Raw genomic sequence first — 15,730 nt, forward strand, 5'->3', positions numbered from 1 at the left:
AAAATATCCAAGCAGTGCAAATAGAGCTACCCGTGTGCCAAAATGAAGTGGACACAAAAATTAGCCCCTGATGATGGTTAGAAGGTACCCCAGTTGGTTAGAGCTGCTGTTGGTTTTAAGTCTAGGTAAAGGAGAAAGAAACTGGAGAAACAAAAGGTTTAATACCTCCAAGGCTATATAACCCAAGAGGCTAAACATGGTGGAGGGGTTGTCCATGAAAGGAAGAGAGTGGATGGCCCGTTACAGGTTTTGTAACTATCCCTTCGTACAATTGTGATGTCTAACCACACAGTCAACTATGATGATAAGCATCAGGCTCATCATGAGTAAAGGAAACTCTGAAGCAAATATTTTTTTCTCAACTCCTCCCTACCCCCATCAGAAGAGAATTTTTTTTTTTTGAGTGTTTGATGTAGTGCCAGTTGGAAGACCGATAGCCAGAACTATTCTAGGGCATTAATACAAGGATGGGGAATGAATTAAAGAAAACTGTATATACTTAGAAATCTTGCCTAGTAAAGTTTAAATGGTACTATTTGGTGTTCTTGGCCAGCCATCATTTTAATAACAGTTGATGTCATAGATCTCATAAAAAGTCATAATTAATTCTTTTTCTCACACTTTTAATTGAATACTTAAAATCAAATATGTCTCTTTCTCTTAGTCATAGCTACCTTAAAAAATCTCATGAAAACTGTTGATTCTTCTCTTAGGAAAAATACACAAATTATAATTTAAAATGTTAGAATCTTGCTAGAGGTCCAAATGCAATTCAGTATAAAGCCATCTTGGGTGAGGATAGCATCCATGGAATTTCTTATAATAATGCAGTTTCACTAAAGAGCTTTCCATATAACATGAGTCTCTTTAGTTTTGCTTATGCAAAGTGAAAATTTTGTTAAGTAATATAAATCATGCCAAAGGATTTGAGTTATATGCTCAAAGTAGTTTTTTCCCTTCAAAATTAAAAGGAAAATCTAATGACTGTAACCCTCAGTGGATTGGCTTCCCTGTATGCATCCTTTTGGAGTTGCCACATGTCAAACACTAAAGCCTATTCTCTAAAACCACCATTGTCATGGGTAATATGATCAATTTGGTTTATATCATCGTGTGTAGGAATGGTCTTTACCCATTCATTGGTTCTTCCAAAAGAGTGCAAAACTATTTCACTTTTTGAACTTCTCTCACTATCTCCTGATATGTTCACAATTTTGAGTCTTAATATATGTGTGTGTAACAGATGAAATAACACTTGGTGAGTCACACCACACTTAAACTGCTATAGACGAAACTAAAAAAATCAACTCTATAGGCTTCCTACACAAAATCTCCTCATTAATGAAATTCTCTCTCAGATATAGCAGGAGAGAAAACTACATTATGCATGTTTCTCTGAGGAAAATGTGATGAGTAAGAGCAAGAGCCTGAAAAGGGGAGAGGAAATATGTTACTGATCTGGATTATTTAGAGGAGGAAAAAATAACTTAAACAAGAGTAATTTTTTTCCCCTATGGAATTTGGTGGCAGACAGACAGATGACTGCAGAAAATTATCTTGGTTGTTTTCTGCCTTCATCTTTCAAGACATGTAAGGTTAAGGTGTTTGACTATAGGCCAAGGCTCACCAACTTTTGTTGGTATACGTTCCTTTTAACTTTCTCCAATTGTTAATCTGTTAGGGAGGGAGGAGCTCGAAACACCAGTTTGTTGCTGCCTGGTTTCTACAAAAGAAAGGGACAGCACTTAAACCCCAAGATACTTAATATTCTAAGAGGGAGCATTTGGTTATTCAGAATAGCATTGAACATCTTGGTCCAAATGAATTCAACCCAGAATGCTAAGGGGAAGCTGTTGATGAAAGAGATCACTAACTCTAGGTTGGGTTCCTTGAGGAATTAAGGAGCAAGGAGACGCAGGAAGGATGAGTGTCAGCAGTGGAAAGGTGTATTGGTGGTGTGTAGGCCCAGCCAACTCAAATTCCTACCATGGGCTAGGAAGGTACCCAGAATGTGCAGATCGGGCCAGGCATTAGATAAGAAGGAATGGTGGGGCCATGGTGGCGTGGAGAAGGCATGTTCCTCCTTAAAGCCACCAAATTAAAAATAAAATGAACTCAGTAGCAAGCAAACAAAATATATCTATAACTGCAAGTCCTCTGTGCTACTCAGATGGAGAATATGATTTTGAATCATGGGAAGGTGTCATATTTTAAGAAGAGTGCCAGAAGATGGGGTTCAAGAGTCAAGTTATATCAGAAAACAGAGGCAATGGAAGCTACTGGTTGACCTGTGGATCTGGAGTCAAACAGACTGGGGCAGGTCCTGTCACCTCCCTGGGCCTCAGCTTCCTCATGTGTAAAATGTGGACATTAATAAAACCCATCTCCTAAAGCTCATGAAAATTAGGTGTGGAAATGTAAGTACTTAGTCCAGTGTCTGGTGTGTTGTCATAGCTCTAAATAAATGAGTCATTAAAAAAAAAAACAACTGAAATGCTTGGAAGGCACAGGAATGCTTTGCACAAAGCAAAGAGCAGGGTAGAGAGAACAAAAATATGAAACTGTCATATAGAAAAGGGAGAGAACTTCATCTCTTTTGCTCTGGGGGAAGAATATGCAGAAGTTAAGGCAGATTATGACTCAATATTATAAATACTTTCTCATAATTAGACCAGACAATGGCTTGAGCTTTGCAGAGCTGCCTCTTAAAGTAACTGAGCTCTCCATGCCTAAGTGTATTCAAGAAGTCACACACGTTCATTGGTTTGGAGGTGTTGTGGAGGAGATCCTTGGTGATTTCTAAATTCATATCAGGCTCCAAAATATGCTCTACTGTTCAATCCCTCAAATGTTCACATGACATACATTAGTCAGATGAAGAAATTGCCTGAGACCTGATCAACTAATAGCATAACAGACCGACGAAGAAGAAGTTGTGGGACATTGGTTGGCCGACCTGATGGCATACCTGAGTGATCTGGGCTGGTATTGATGGGATTGGTCTAGAAAGCTCACTCTCTATTCTACACCTTTCCTATCATTCCACACTGTTGACATTTGTTCATGATTCTGCTTTCTGTAACTTATCCATCTTGATCCCATGGAGCAAAAGAGATGACTTTTCTTCTTCTTCTTCTTCTTCTTCTTCTTCTTCTTCTTCTTCTTCTTCTACATGACAATGAGACAAATTCTCCTCTGAGTCCCCAACATATGTGCAGCAGCAGCTGTGAAAGTAAGGCTTTGGCAAATGATTGATTACGTTATTTCATAATAGAAGGGTCGAGTTTATCTTCCTGAAGCAAAAGGCACAGTGTTCACAAATGCCAAGGAAAATGTTCAGGGTGTTGCTTTTGCTGTCTTTTCAAAGCTTCTGGCTTCAACCTTCACTTATCTGACATTGAAGAACAATGTGACATTTTTAGCAACAGGATATCTGTTCCCACAGTAACAGAAGGGGAACACACCTCATTTTGTGTTCTTGCTATTCATAACTTTGTAAGAAGAAAACTGAAACATATAAAGTTTATAAAGCCGTATGTTATCAAATATGGAGAGAATCAAAAGGCCTAAAAGTAGGTTGCTGTTTTCTTCTTAAACCTATGGTCAGACTTTAATAAAAACAATAACAAAAAAAAGTAAATGAAACGGGTAGGATGCTGAAGTTTCCTTTTCAGTTCTCAGTGCAGAGAGTTTTTGTTTATAATAGAGCCTATATCGGGCTGATTCATAGAGTGTAGCTTACAGCTCTCAGCGTTTAATGAGAGGTCTTGCCAAGAATGTGGAATGTAAGTGTTTAAAATGAAAAGGTCACCATTGTGAAAGGCCATTACATGGAAAATAAGACTTAAAAATGATGGATATCAGAATAGGCAAGATGTAGAAACAACTTGGATCGGTAGGTGAATGGATAAAGAAAATGTGAATGGATAAAGAAAATGTGGTTAAAATGCTCCAACATACTTCAGCTCTAAATGTGGTTTATAAGTAACAGTGGGATGTTATTCAGTCTTAAGAAAGAAAGAAATCTTGTCACATGGATGAACCTTGAGGACATTATGCTCGGTGAAATAGCCAGTCACAGAAGGACAATTATTGCATGATCCGACTTACAGGAGGTATCTAAAATAGTCAAGCTCAGAGAAGCAGAGAGTAGAATGGTGGTTCCCAGAGGCAGGGGTGGGGGTGGGAAGATGGTTTGCTGTTGAACAGGTATAAAATTTCAGTTACGCCAGATGAATAAGTTCTGGAGATCTGCCCTACAACACTGTGGCTGTAGTTGACGATACGGTATTGTACATTTTAAAATTTGTTAAAAGGGTAGATCTCATGTTAAATATTCTTACTACCAAAAAAGAAAAGTCAAAACTGCAACAATGTTAGGCCACCTTTTGAAAAAGTGTTATAAAAGACAACACACTGTCATCTTGGAACAAACTGCAGGTCAGGAGAAATAAACTTTTTTTTTTATTTAAAAAAATTTTAAAGGATTTTATTTATTCATTTGAGACACAGAGATACAGAGAGAGAGAAGAGAAAGCATGAGCAGGGAGAGAGGCAGAGGGAGAGGGAGAAGCAGGCTCCTTGCTGAGCCAGGAGCCCGATGTGGGGCTCGATCCCAGGACCCTGGGATCATGACCTGAGCCGAAGGCAGACGCTTAACCATCTGAGCCACCCAGGTGCCCCGGATGAAATAAACTTTAATCCACTCATAAAAAACGTATGGTTGAAAACAATATATTTCCTTTTCCCAATCAGATACGGAGTTTGGAAAAGGGATATTAATTTATTTTTTATTTTTTTTTAAAGATTTATCTATTTGAGAGAGAGAGAGAGTGTGTGTGAGCAGGGGGGGGGGGGGGGGCAGAGGTAGAGGGAGAGAGAGCCTCAAGGAGACTCCACACTGAGTGCTGAGTCGATCCGGGGCTCAATATAAGGACCCTGAGATCATGACCTGAGCCGAAACCAAGAGTAGGATGCTTAACCAACTGAGCCACCCAGGTGCCCCAAAAAGGGTATTATTAAAGAAAAGACAACAATGACTACTTATTAAGGGATTACTATGTAGCAGGTACTATGCCGAATTCCTTATATATGGTATCTTATTCAAACCTCACTCCAGTGCTATGACATGAATGCCGTTATTATTCCCATTTTACAGATGAAGGACTGAGTGAGACTCAAGGATGTGGAATAAGTGGATGAAAGGGCTTACGATAATCACACCTTGAAAGGATGACTTTCCAATTGTTCTTCTCCTAGTCTCTCTTAAGCCCGATCTGAGAAAGTCTCTGTCCCCACTACTAAGTCAAGGGTAAGTTAGCAGGGCTCATGGTACACTTGTCCTATCAGCAGTATTTGTGCAGTTAACTGTCCCTTCTCCATACACTTTCCTAGCTGGGCTTTTAGGATGCCACATGGTCCTGGATTTCCTCCTTCCTTAGCGTACACTCCTTTTAGTCTCCTTTGCTGGTTCCTCCTCTTACTATGGCCATGCTCTTGGGCTCAGTTCTCAGGCTTCCTGTTTTCTTTGTACTCACACCTTGGTGATCTCATTCAGTCTCTTGCCTACAAAAACCATCTATAGGCTGATGGCTTATATCTCCATCCTAGACCCTCCACCTGAATGTCAGACTCCTACATTGGACTTCATACTTGACCTCTCTATGTGGACATCTAATAGACACCTCAAACTTACCATGTCCCAAATGGAACCTCCGATCCTTCCTTCAAACCTGCTCTACCCTCAGTTCTCCAGTCTCTATAGACAAAGGATGGCAAATTTCATCCTTCTCAGTTGCAAAGACTCAACTTGGAGTCAATCTCAACTCTTCTTTTTCTCTCATGTCCCACATATAGCCAGTCTGTTAGGAAGTTCTCTTTTCTCCATTTTCAAAATACATCCAGAATCCGATTTCTCACCACCTTCATTGCTTCCACCCTGCTTCGAGCCACCATCATTTTTCACTTAAATGGTTGCAAGAGCCACCTGACTGGCTTGCCTACTCTCCTTCTTGCCCTACTGTAGTTTGTTCTCAACTGAGCTGCCAGAGTGATTCAACTAGATGATGAGTCAAAGAACAATGTGGCAGCTCAGAATCTCCCAATGACTGCCATTTTTTATTGAGAATAAGGGTTGAAATCCTGCAATGGCTTGCAGGGATTGCTGTCATCTGGCCTCTGTGGCCTCTGACTTCACCTCTGCTTACTCCACACCTCGTTTTCTCCCTCTTCTTTCCACTGGCTTCCTTGCTGGTCCTCGAGCAGCCCCAGCATACTTCAGCTCTAAAGCCTTGACACTAGATGCTCTCTCTTGCAGGAAAGGGCTTCCCCCTTCAAAGCTATTCTGTCTTCTCAATGAGGAGTCTTTGACAATCCTAAGTAACATGAACTCTGCTCCCCAGATTTCTGCTTAACATTGTTTAGTTATTTACATAATCTCCTTCTGTTGTAGGTAATCTACTTATGTAAGTTTTTATTAATACTTGCCCCTCCCTGGCAAGATTTTAATTATCAATGGTTTTGAATACAGCTCTGTGACTAGAACAGACTTGACTCATAGTAGATGCCCAATAAATAACTGTTGAATGAAAAAAAAATCTTAATTTGTGGATCATGCTGATTCTCTGGAGATTATGTAATGAAATCAACTCTCTCTGGTCAGCATGGATAGCGACAAAACTTCTAAAAAGGAAGTTATAAAACTTAAGTTTTCAAGCATAATAAAACCGTTTAGAAGAACCAAACTATGCTAGATGAGTAACCTGAGTTGTTAATGTGGTGGTGTTTGCTCTGACTTCTCCTTCCCCTGCTTCCTGGAAGCAGGTGTCCTGGGGCACAACTAAGTTTGCTCTCTGACACTGGCAGAACCCTGTCTGTAGCAATTTTCCTCCCTACCTCATGGGATTGTGGAAGTTATTAATAAATGTAAATAAATTGTAACAGTGCCTGAATACAATAAACTCTTAGTATTTGTTAGTTGCTATTATAATTATTGTTGTCATATTTCATAGGGGATTTCAAAAGATACTACCTTAATTCAAAGAAATTAATTTTGCATATCACAATTAGCTGATGAAGGAGATATTTTAGTAGAGGTATGAAAACACCCATTTATCTTTTTAATTATCTAAGCTTAAGCTTTCTGCTTTATAGGTGGGGGAAGGGATGGAGTTGAACTGAAATCTGTTTATCCTTAAAGCTTATGCTCTTAAAACTATGCCATTTTGCAAAAATCAAGAAGAGGAACACATTTCTCTTCTAAATGACGAATAAAGGTCAGCAGAACTACACCATGAGAGAACTTTACATATAGGGAAATAAAAAATTACTTCCTAACTGTCTGGGTATTAAGGATTGATGAAATACTTTCTGAAATAAATTTTAAGAGTTAGAAATTGATCAAGGTTCAGTGAAAATGAATATTGAGCTACAAAGGAATAGATGCTGGTTGAATTAAGATACATGTTTCCTGCCAAAGTGAATTATACCTGCTAATTATTTTAAGAGAATTTGTATGTGTAAATAAAATAAATCTAGGTACTCAGAGGTCTGGCATAAAAATATTACTGTAAAACTTAAAAGTACTTTGAATGCTGAAGTGTTTTACAGAGTCTTAAGTGATAACCAATTCATCAATGACTTCTAATAAATACTTAGAAGGAAAAAATTTTAGAACACGATTTCTGGATAAAAGATCTGTGTGTGTGTGTGTGTGTGTGTGTATGTATACACACATTGATATATATTACTATTTTTTTAAATTAAAAGATACCTAGAAATTTATTGATTAATTTAGTAGGATTCTAAAGAGGAAGATGAGGAAGATGGTTTCTTTCTCCTTTCCCTTCCTGCTTGGAACTACAAAGCATTAGGTTATATAAGAAGCCCAAACCAAAAGAGTTAGGGTCTCTACTGAACACCTGTAAGAAGAGATTGGAAAGTGTAATGTACCACCCGGCAGTCTGAGGACTGAGAGGCCGCAGCAACTGCAGATTTTTGTCTCTCTTGCTGAAGAGGTATCTTTGTAGTCTCTGGAGAAAGCTCAGGTAGCTGTTTGTGGCTTTCAGGATCATGTCCTGAAACGGGGTTTATCTGAATGGAAAGAGATGCTGTGTGTATCTCAGGCACTGGGTTAGGGGGTGGTGAGCAAGGCCTTTTGAGAAATGATGGGACTTCCACAGATTGGGAAAACTGTGGAGTATTAAAGTGGACATGACTTCCTAGATCCTGGTTATGGATTAGTTTCAATGTAGAAATTCTTCGAGTCTGAGAATCTTGCATGTAGTTCTCTTGTAGAAATGGGGTGCTGATATCAGCATTTGGTAGGGGACCAGTGCCGGCAGCTGGTGGTAGCGGGTTAGTGATTTTTTGTGTATACGACACAGTTGTGTTAGATTCTTCTGAATATACAACTGTCTGGTTGGAGTCATCATTAGAATACATAGTTCCCTCAAGAGGTTTTTCGTTAGTGAAGTACTTTGTACAAGAAGGAGTGTGTGTGTTAGTTACTAATTGGTCTAAAATGTCACCCTTTGTGGGATTTGTTATCAAAGAGCTACAGAAGCTCTCTTTTCTGGGTGGTGGAAAGGGTGCCTGGATTGCCAAAAACATCCGGAGAGAGAAATAAGGTTGAAGGAAAAACAGAGAGAAAGTCAAAGTTAGTCATTATAGAAACCATTATAGAAACCATTACCCTTAAAGAAAGTAAAGCAATGTCATACCTTCTTATTACTCTACACATTTTGTTGGCTAGATGAAATGATCATTTTTATTCCATTTAGAATGCATTTTAATTTATTTTCAATAGTTGCTCTCCCGGAGAAAATAGTTTTTATAGAGAATACATTATGAAGTTTGTCTCCATCTATATTCTTGAAAAATATGTTAAAAATGAACATGTGTTCTCTTGGCATGTTTTTAGACCTTGAGGTATATGCATATTTTTAGACTTTGAGGTATAGGTACTGTATATTTAGTCACATTGTTTTGATAACACTTTTCACATTTGGGGCACAATTTGACTAATATCTCCAACACAGAGTTCTTTTAGCTAATATAATAAGCAGTTGCATAACTCATGTTTATTGAATAAATAACATATTGCTGACCTCATAACTTTGAAATCCAAAGCATCAGCTAACAGCTTTTTAAGAATTAAAAAATAATTGGAATCATTATGTTAGAAAGTGATCTACCTTTACGAACTGAATTAAAAATAAAAACACACAAAGCCTGTTTTGAACTTAAAATGTGTCTTCTATGTTGTAAATACAAGGTTGGCAAGGAATACGAATACAAAACAAAACATATTAAAGATAAAACATGTATCTAAATATGCACCTGTTACTAGAGAAGAGGCTCTAAAGCGGTAGTCTAATAACCATGCTTTAACATCACACAGTAGACATGAGTGTGCAGGATTACCTGAGTTGGTGATTTTTTTTCTTGTAAGTTTGGGCGAACGCTTCTAAAACCTTTTGCTGCAAGAGAGGAATATGTAGCATCTCCGTTCAGTGTCTCTTGATTTCGATCATTGTAAGATCTCCAAGCTTTTATTAAGGGAAAACAAATTGGATACAAAAATATCTACATTCACTTTTAACATTTTTTTGGTAAAATTTATTTTTATTTCTAAAATTGAAGATTTCTTTTTAGAAATTAAATTTAGTTTAATAGACATAACGGTATATGCAATTGAAGTTTACTACGAGGTCAACAATGTGACTATGGATGTTAAAAACTCACAACAAATGTAATGATTATTCAGAATAGCTTTTCTGTACCTGAGTCTGGTGACTGAGAATCACGCCCTAAAAGAAAAAGAAATGTTGAAATTAATACTAGCAAAAAAGCAATGAACAATCCAGTAAAGATCATTTGACAAAAAGCCACATCCACTTTTTTTTTTTTTGCAAACATTATCTCATTTCTAAAACTCTAAGTAAGTCAAATCTACTAAATGGGAGGTTTGTGCATTTATTTTTATTTCAATGAGATTTTCATTCATTAAACAATATGTAATTAACACATATGACAAACACTGATATTTTTCCTTCAGTAATACTGCAACCGTGTAATTCTATCTTATTATTGCTCAAGCTGCATATATGAATCTTAACATATCAAATTAAAAGATCAAAAGGTATCTGGTTTGTAAGCAGTGACTGTTTCTTCAAGCATTAAATCAACACTGGATACTTAGCTATTAGTGCTCTGGTGTTACTAAACATACTCAACTCCTGTGTTAGATAGTGATCGATTTTTTGTAGTTTGCACTTAATTTTTATACTTTAAGAAGTGTACTTGTTTCTACCATATTATGTAATATTTTCAAATCATTCTCTACTCTAGACTTTGAGTTTCCTCCTTATTGCCATTTTAAAGTCATTTTGTATTCAATTATGAAAGAGATGTTACAATATATTCCACTGTCTTGCAGTAAGCTGTGGAAAATGAGTTTCAGTATTAAGAAATTGCTTTTATAATGCAGTTGGAAAGTGGCTCAATGACATATTTACTGTCAGTTTTATTCAAATTATACACTCAAGAATCTTCTGTAACTTAGGCACACTTGAGGCAATCGGTTTGTATTGCTTGGTTCTTTTATACCACATGGTCAACTTCACATAGAATCATAAAGCCTGAACTTTAGAAAGGACCTTGGGGGGTCATCCAGCCTGATCTTGTATCTAATCCTAGACTCCCCCCACAGGGTCCCTGAGACCATTCTTAAACGGATGTATTTCAATGCCTAATAGAACATGAATGTTACATGTAAAAGGGACTCTTCGTTTTCTTTCTAATGTTTATGGGATATTTTGAAATCTAAACACATGAATTTGGAGTGATAAAAATGAGTTGAGAAATGAGAGTTTGACTTTTAGATAAAATATTTGATATTCTTTCCAAATCAAAGGAAGAAAAAGAAATGTGAATTAGCACAGAGTACATTACCATGTCTCCAGCTCAGGTGAGTTAGAGAACACTAACAGATCTTCATCTTTTATGGTAATAGCTAATATAGTGTGGAATTTATCTCTAATGAATTTAAAATCAGAGTAATAAAATGGGTACCACAAAGTAAAAAATAGCTTTCAAGAGTTCTATGTGGAATGCTTACTAGACTGTATTTCTGGGATTTAATGGAAGCAGAAGTGATTGAAATTCTCTATCACTTAAATAATAATGAGGATTCTATAAAGAAAATAAACAGGGTAGCAATACGGAGCAATCATTAGAATTCTGCTTTGGGGCACTCAGGGAGAGAGATGTCATGACCACCTGCATGTCACATACTGTTTGTGGACAAGGAACACGTTTTGGGACTTGAGGGAATGGCAGTGAAAAGGGAAGCAGCATGAATAATTATTATTTATATTATAATTATTTGCTTAAGAATAGGGATTTTATTTCACTCTTAGTGTGATAAAACTGAGCTCATAAAGAAGGGTGTGTGGTTATATGCCGGGGAATAGACATGGTGTGGAGGAGGAAGGTATATTGATTGAGCAGATTTGAAGGACACTTGAAATAAACTCCCTTTAACTGATAGTTTATTCTTCTTACTGGTGACCACACTGGAGATTATGAAACCCACAGTGGGATAAACATTAAGTGTGAGACTCAGAGGACAGTCACTTTGGGCTCCACCAGAGGCTTCTCTCTCCCCCTGTCCTGGGCCCAAGGATTTCCAAATGAAACTGTACCTCTGCTACCGGAAATATGGGATATTAATGATGGTAAGCTTTTTAAAGCTATACTCAAATTAAAAAAAATAAGGATGAACTCTACTGAGCCCTGCTTAACATGGTAGACACAAGTGTGTAGAATTATGAGCAAGGAGAAGGGAGAAAAATGGCCATGGATTATAACTTCAGGGTGAACCCATATTTTAATGAGTCTTAAGTTAATGATTAAAATCTACTTTTAAGTGGGTGGTCTTTAAAGGATACTCAAGCGTACACTGTTTGTTTCTTTAACATAAAACCAGTTATAGATATTTAATACATCCAGTCCTGATTTGCTATTTTATTATAATCCTTCAGAGGCACTGAAAGATAAATACTACCCCACATGACTACTATTAACCATAGACTGCTTTTATTTAATTTCTGCCGAGAAAGCTTAGGAAGGGAAGACAAGTGTGATTTGGAACAGGTAACAGAAAGCATCCTGGAACCATGGCAAGTAAAGAGAATATAGGTTAAAAAAAAAAAAAAGTCTAGCATGTAAATGATTTGGCAGAGTCATGGCGAAAATGGTTTTGTCCAGTGGCTTGTTCACTTGTGAAAATTCTAAGGATCAGAGCCTTTCATTCCTGGCATTCTTTAGTTGATGCTCATTGCTTCTCTGGAAATTTAAGAATGAGTAAATGGGACAAATTTATCCATTCCCTGGCTATTTTGCATGTGAATATAAATAGGGTATGTGAGAATTAAGAACTATCAGAGCTCTTCACTGGTACAATGAACATCCCCCCTCCAGGCAAAAGGTGGTGGACACCTGTCACAGAAGTTGGCAAGGCATTCCTGGCTCAGTTTGGGGATTGGGCTGGATGCCCTCAGAGGTCCTTTCTGATTTTATGATTCCAACGTTACAGTTTTTATGTAGCTGTGTTTGTGGTACCTGTTACATCATAATCTTTACTCTGAGGTTTTATTTAAATTCCTCTTAACTGGTATGCTATATTAGACATTATAAACTATACTTTTCTTGAAAATTATGATGATTTTAATTCTTATAGCTCCTTTCTTTAAAGAGCTCAAATGCTTTCCAAGAATTAATTAAACATAGTAATTCAAGTCAGCTAATTGCATGCCTACTTATTTCTAAGTACTGTGATAAGAGTTTTTATTTCTTTTTTTAATTTATTCTTATTTAATTATGACAAATCCTTCTGAGTCTGGGAAATGATTAAGTTCTCAGAGAGGTAGGAAAATGACAAACAAATTCTCTCTCTCTTTTTTTTTTTTACAGAAAGGAAACTTGAGGTACAAACAGATGACATTTCCCAAGGGTATGTATAAAACACAATACCACCATATCAGTGTTATCTTAGACTGCCGAGTGTTTTGGTGAAATGAAATGGTCAACATAGTCATTGCTGTGGTTTTAGCTTAGGTTGTGCTATGAATTGTTCATCGGACTTTACCTCTAACGGGTTGACAAAGACACACTGATTTAAGGGACTAATAATTGATGACTAGTAGTTCATACTGACTTTGTGACCTGAGGGGGACGGAGGGAAGCCGAGAATCCTTTGCGGAGGGGGTCTTTTACTTCAAGGCTGTTTTATTTTAATAATCTAATGTAGTAAATATTTACTAATCCCCCTTTGATTCACAAAAAGACACTGTGTCAAGTAAGTTCTTGTGAAGAACCGTATAATGTAAGAGGCATAAAGAGGCTGATTTCTTTCTTCAAAATGTCATTAAAACTTCCTTGAAAAGGGGATATATCTTATGTGTCTAATGAATACAAAAGAGATCCATTTTTCATGTAACAACGAACAAAGTTCAGGGGACTTCATTCTCTAGAAATCTTACACCAAGTGATATAAAAGTTTAAACGGTCCAGAGCCATTACATACTTTTACTACTGAAGATTATTTCATTTTCCTAAAGTAGTAAATCTTTTCTGTTATTTTGATTCTGAAGCATTAAAATTTTTCCACTAAGCTGAGTGATATGAAATTGATATTCTAGTTTTGACTCTCCAGAATGGCAATCTCTATTTCAATCTACTGTTATTTCTTTCATGGTTACTTTTGTAAATCATAACAATTTGGCACTGTTGAAATAGTGCCACGTTCCCTAGATGGGCCACTCAGATGGTCCACATCTGAATAGCTTGGGACGGAATTTTACTCGGTTGAAATGTCAATGATATTTGTGGTTCGGCATTCCAATTACCTGCTGGCCTCAGAATTCTATTTATTTAATCTATTTGTTTGTTTGTTTATTTTCTTTTTCCCTTCATTACCATTTCCCTCAGGTATCCACATTTGATTTTTTCTAACATATTTCCATGTGCATACACACACGAACAAACATGTACAAGTACGTATATAGAGATTTTTCTTAACCAAAATAATATTATGCTATATACACTGCAGTGCAGTTTGTGTTTTTTTTAAAATGCACCATATTATGGAACTTGTACATCAAAATCCATTTAAACTTGTACATCAAAATCCATTTGTGAACTGGACGTGGTGGTGGGTAAGGGTGGGAATTCTACACCTAAAATCGTGTTTTTTTTCCCTCAACATGGCTGGCTAGTTTAGGATCAAAGTGGCTTTAACCAAGGACATCTTCAGTATTAATTAACTACTAAATTTATGTGTGTAAAAGACACTGCTAGGCACAGTGTGAATTAAAATTATTTACACACTCTCCATCTCTTTCCAACTTCTCCCAAACCCACAGATATTATAAATAAAAAACAAGGAACCCTCCACTAACCAACCCACAATCAAAACAACTAACCAACCAGCCAACCAACCAACTAGTCACGAGAAGGTATGGGCCTATTTCAGGGCCTCCAGCCGCAGGGGTTGCTGGGTTCACTTTGATCCTTCACAGCAGTAACCCCTCTCGGTGCAGACTGTACCCACAGGCGTAGGTCATAAAGAGACGCACCTCAGTGGACGACGAGATATCACACTCCCAATTACTTTCTACAGATATATATCTGTGGATATGCGCTAATCTTAACTGGACCAAGATGTTTAAAAACTTTACATTGGAAGGGTCTTTGCTGATTGGATTAAAGGAAGCTTTAAGGTCTTTTTCAAAACTAATATTTTAGCACATTGCTTGTGACCTTTGGCAAAGAAGTGAATTCATAACAATTCACTTTCCTGCAAATCCCTTTTCCTGCCCCCATGTGTACCCACCCCCCCAACAGTTTTTAGGTAAAAAAACCCCAAAAAACAAAGCCCCTGTGAGTTATCATAACTAAATATTATATTAATTTAGTTCATGAGAAAAAAAAACTTCAATAGTTATTAACACTTGCAGTTGTTCCTCAGCACATTTTTGGCGGGTGACTGTTGTTTTAAAAAAAAAAACACTTTTTTTTGACTAAGATATCAGTTTCCTTTGGCTTTTTATTTTCAGAACAAAAAAAGCCAGAAGGGATAGGAGCTATTCTTGAGACAAGAAAAATAAGAACTTGTAGGGCATTCGAAAGGTATTTACAGCTACTTTCATCATCCAAGCAAGATAACTCTGGAAAGAGAGAAAGGTCAGATTAAGTCATTTGATCGTGACATTCTGTGAGTTAGTGATATTATACCTGCGGCCAATAGGTTTGGAGAACTTTGAACTCTCTTCACAGATGTTAATGTAACAGACATGGCGGCACGTTTGCGAGCACACCCACTGCCATCTGAAAGCAAAAAAATGACACAGCCGAGGCCACAGCAGAGGAGAAAGCACATGCAGTATCATGCATTTTAAGTGGAATGTGCCAGACATCCGTGAGGAAGATGAACAGTCAGGATTAGTAACCGTGGCATACATCTGAAAATTTCACACCCGCCCCAAACCAAAACAAACAGAACAAAAAGAACCAGGGGTCTGTCTTAGAAATAGATGCCAATGCTTTAGTAAAAACACAGATTTTATACTTAAGATTTTATGGGTTTTCTTTAATGAAAACACAAATATAGAACTCAACTTTGTTTATACCATTTAAATTCAATTAATATTAAATTTATAAGCAGTGT

The 15,730-nt window shown here is 37.1% G+C and overlaps 1 protein-coding gene across 12 annotated transcripts in view; it reads right to left on the reverse strand.

Annotated features, from left to right (window-relative positions):
- Positions 1-15,390, reverse strand: part of SORBS2 (sorbin and SH3 domain containing 2) — a 91,067-nt gene extending 75,677 nt beyond the window's left edge. For 7 of the 12 annotated variants that reach the window (XM_025886213.2, XM_073902322.1, XM_025886210.2 and 4 more), the window contains exons 1-3: positions 15,298-15,390; positions 9,783-9,809; positions 9,424-9,548 (exon numbers count right to left, since the gene is read on the reverse strand). In XM_025886213.2, the coding sequence (XP_025741998.2) occupies positions 9,424-9,548; positions 9,783-9,809; positions 15,298-15,358 (213 nt within the window). In that variant the 5' untranslated portion in view covers positions 15,359-15,390. Of the gene's footprint in view, positions 1-7,950; positions 8,593-9,423; positions 9,549-9,782; positions 9,810-15,297 lie in introns of all 12 variants that reach the window. The other 5 variants (XM_025886212.2, XM_073902326.1, XM_073902319.1 and 2 more) reach the window with 3 other exon arrangements.
- Between the last annotated feature and the right edge of the window lie 340 nt (positions 15,391-15,730).

The sequence above is a fragment of the Callorhinus ursinus genome, unplaced genomic scaffold, assembly GCF_003265705.2.
Source record: "Callorhinus ursinus isolate GAN/ISIS: 27379988/994484 unplaced genomic scaffold, GSC_fseal_2.0 scaffold17, whole genome shotgun sequence".
NCBI classification, from domain to species: Eukaryota; Metazoa; Chordata; class Mammalia; order Carnivora; family Otariidae; genus Callorhinus; species Callorhinus ursinus.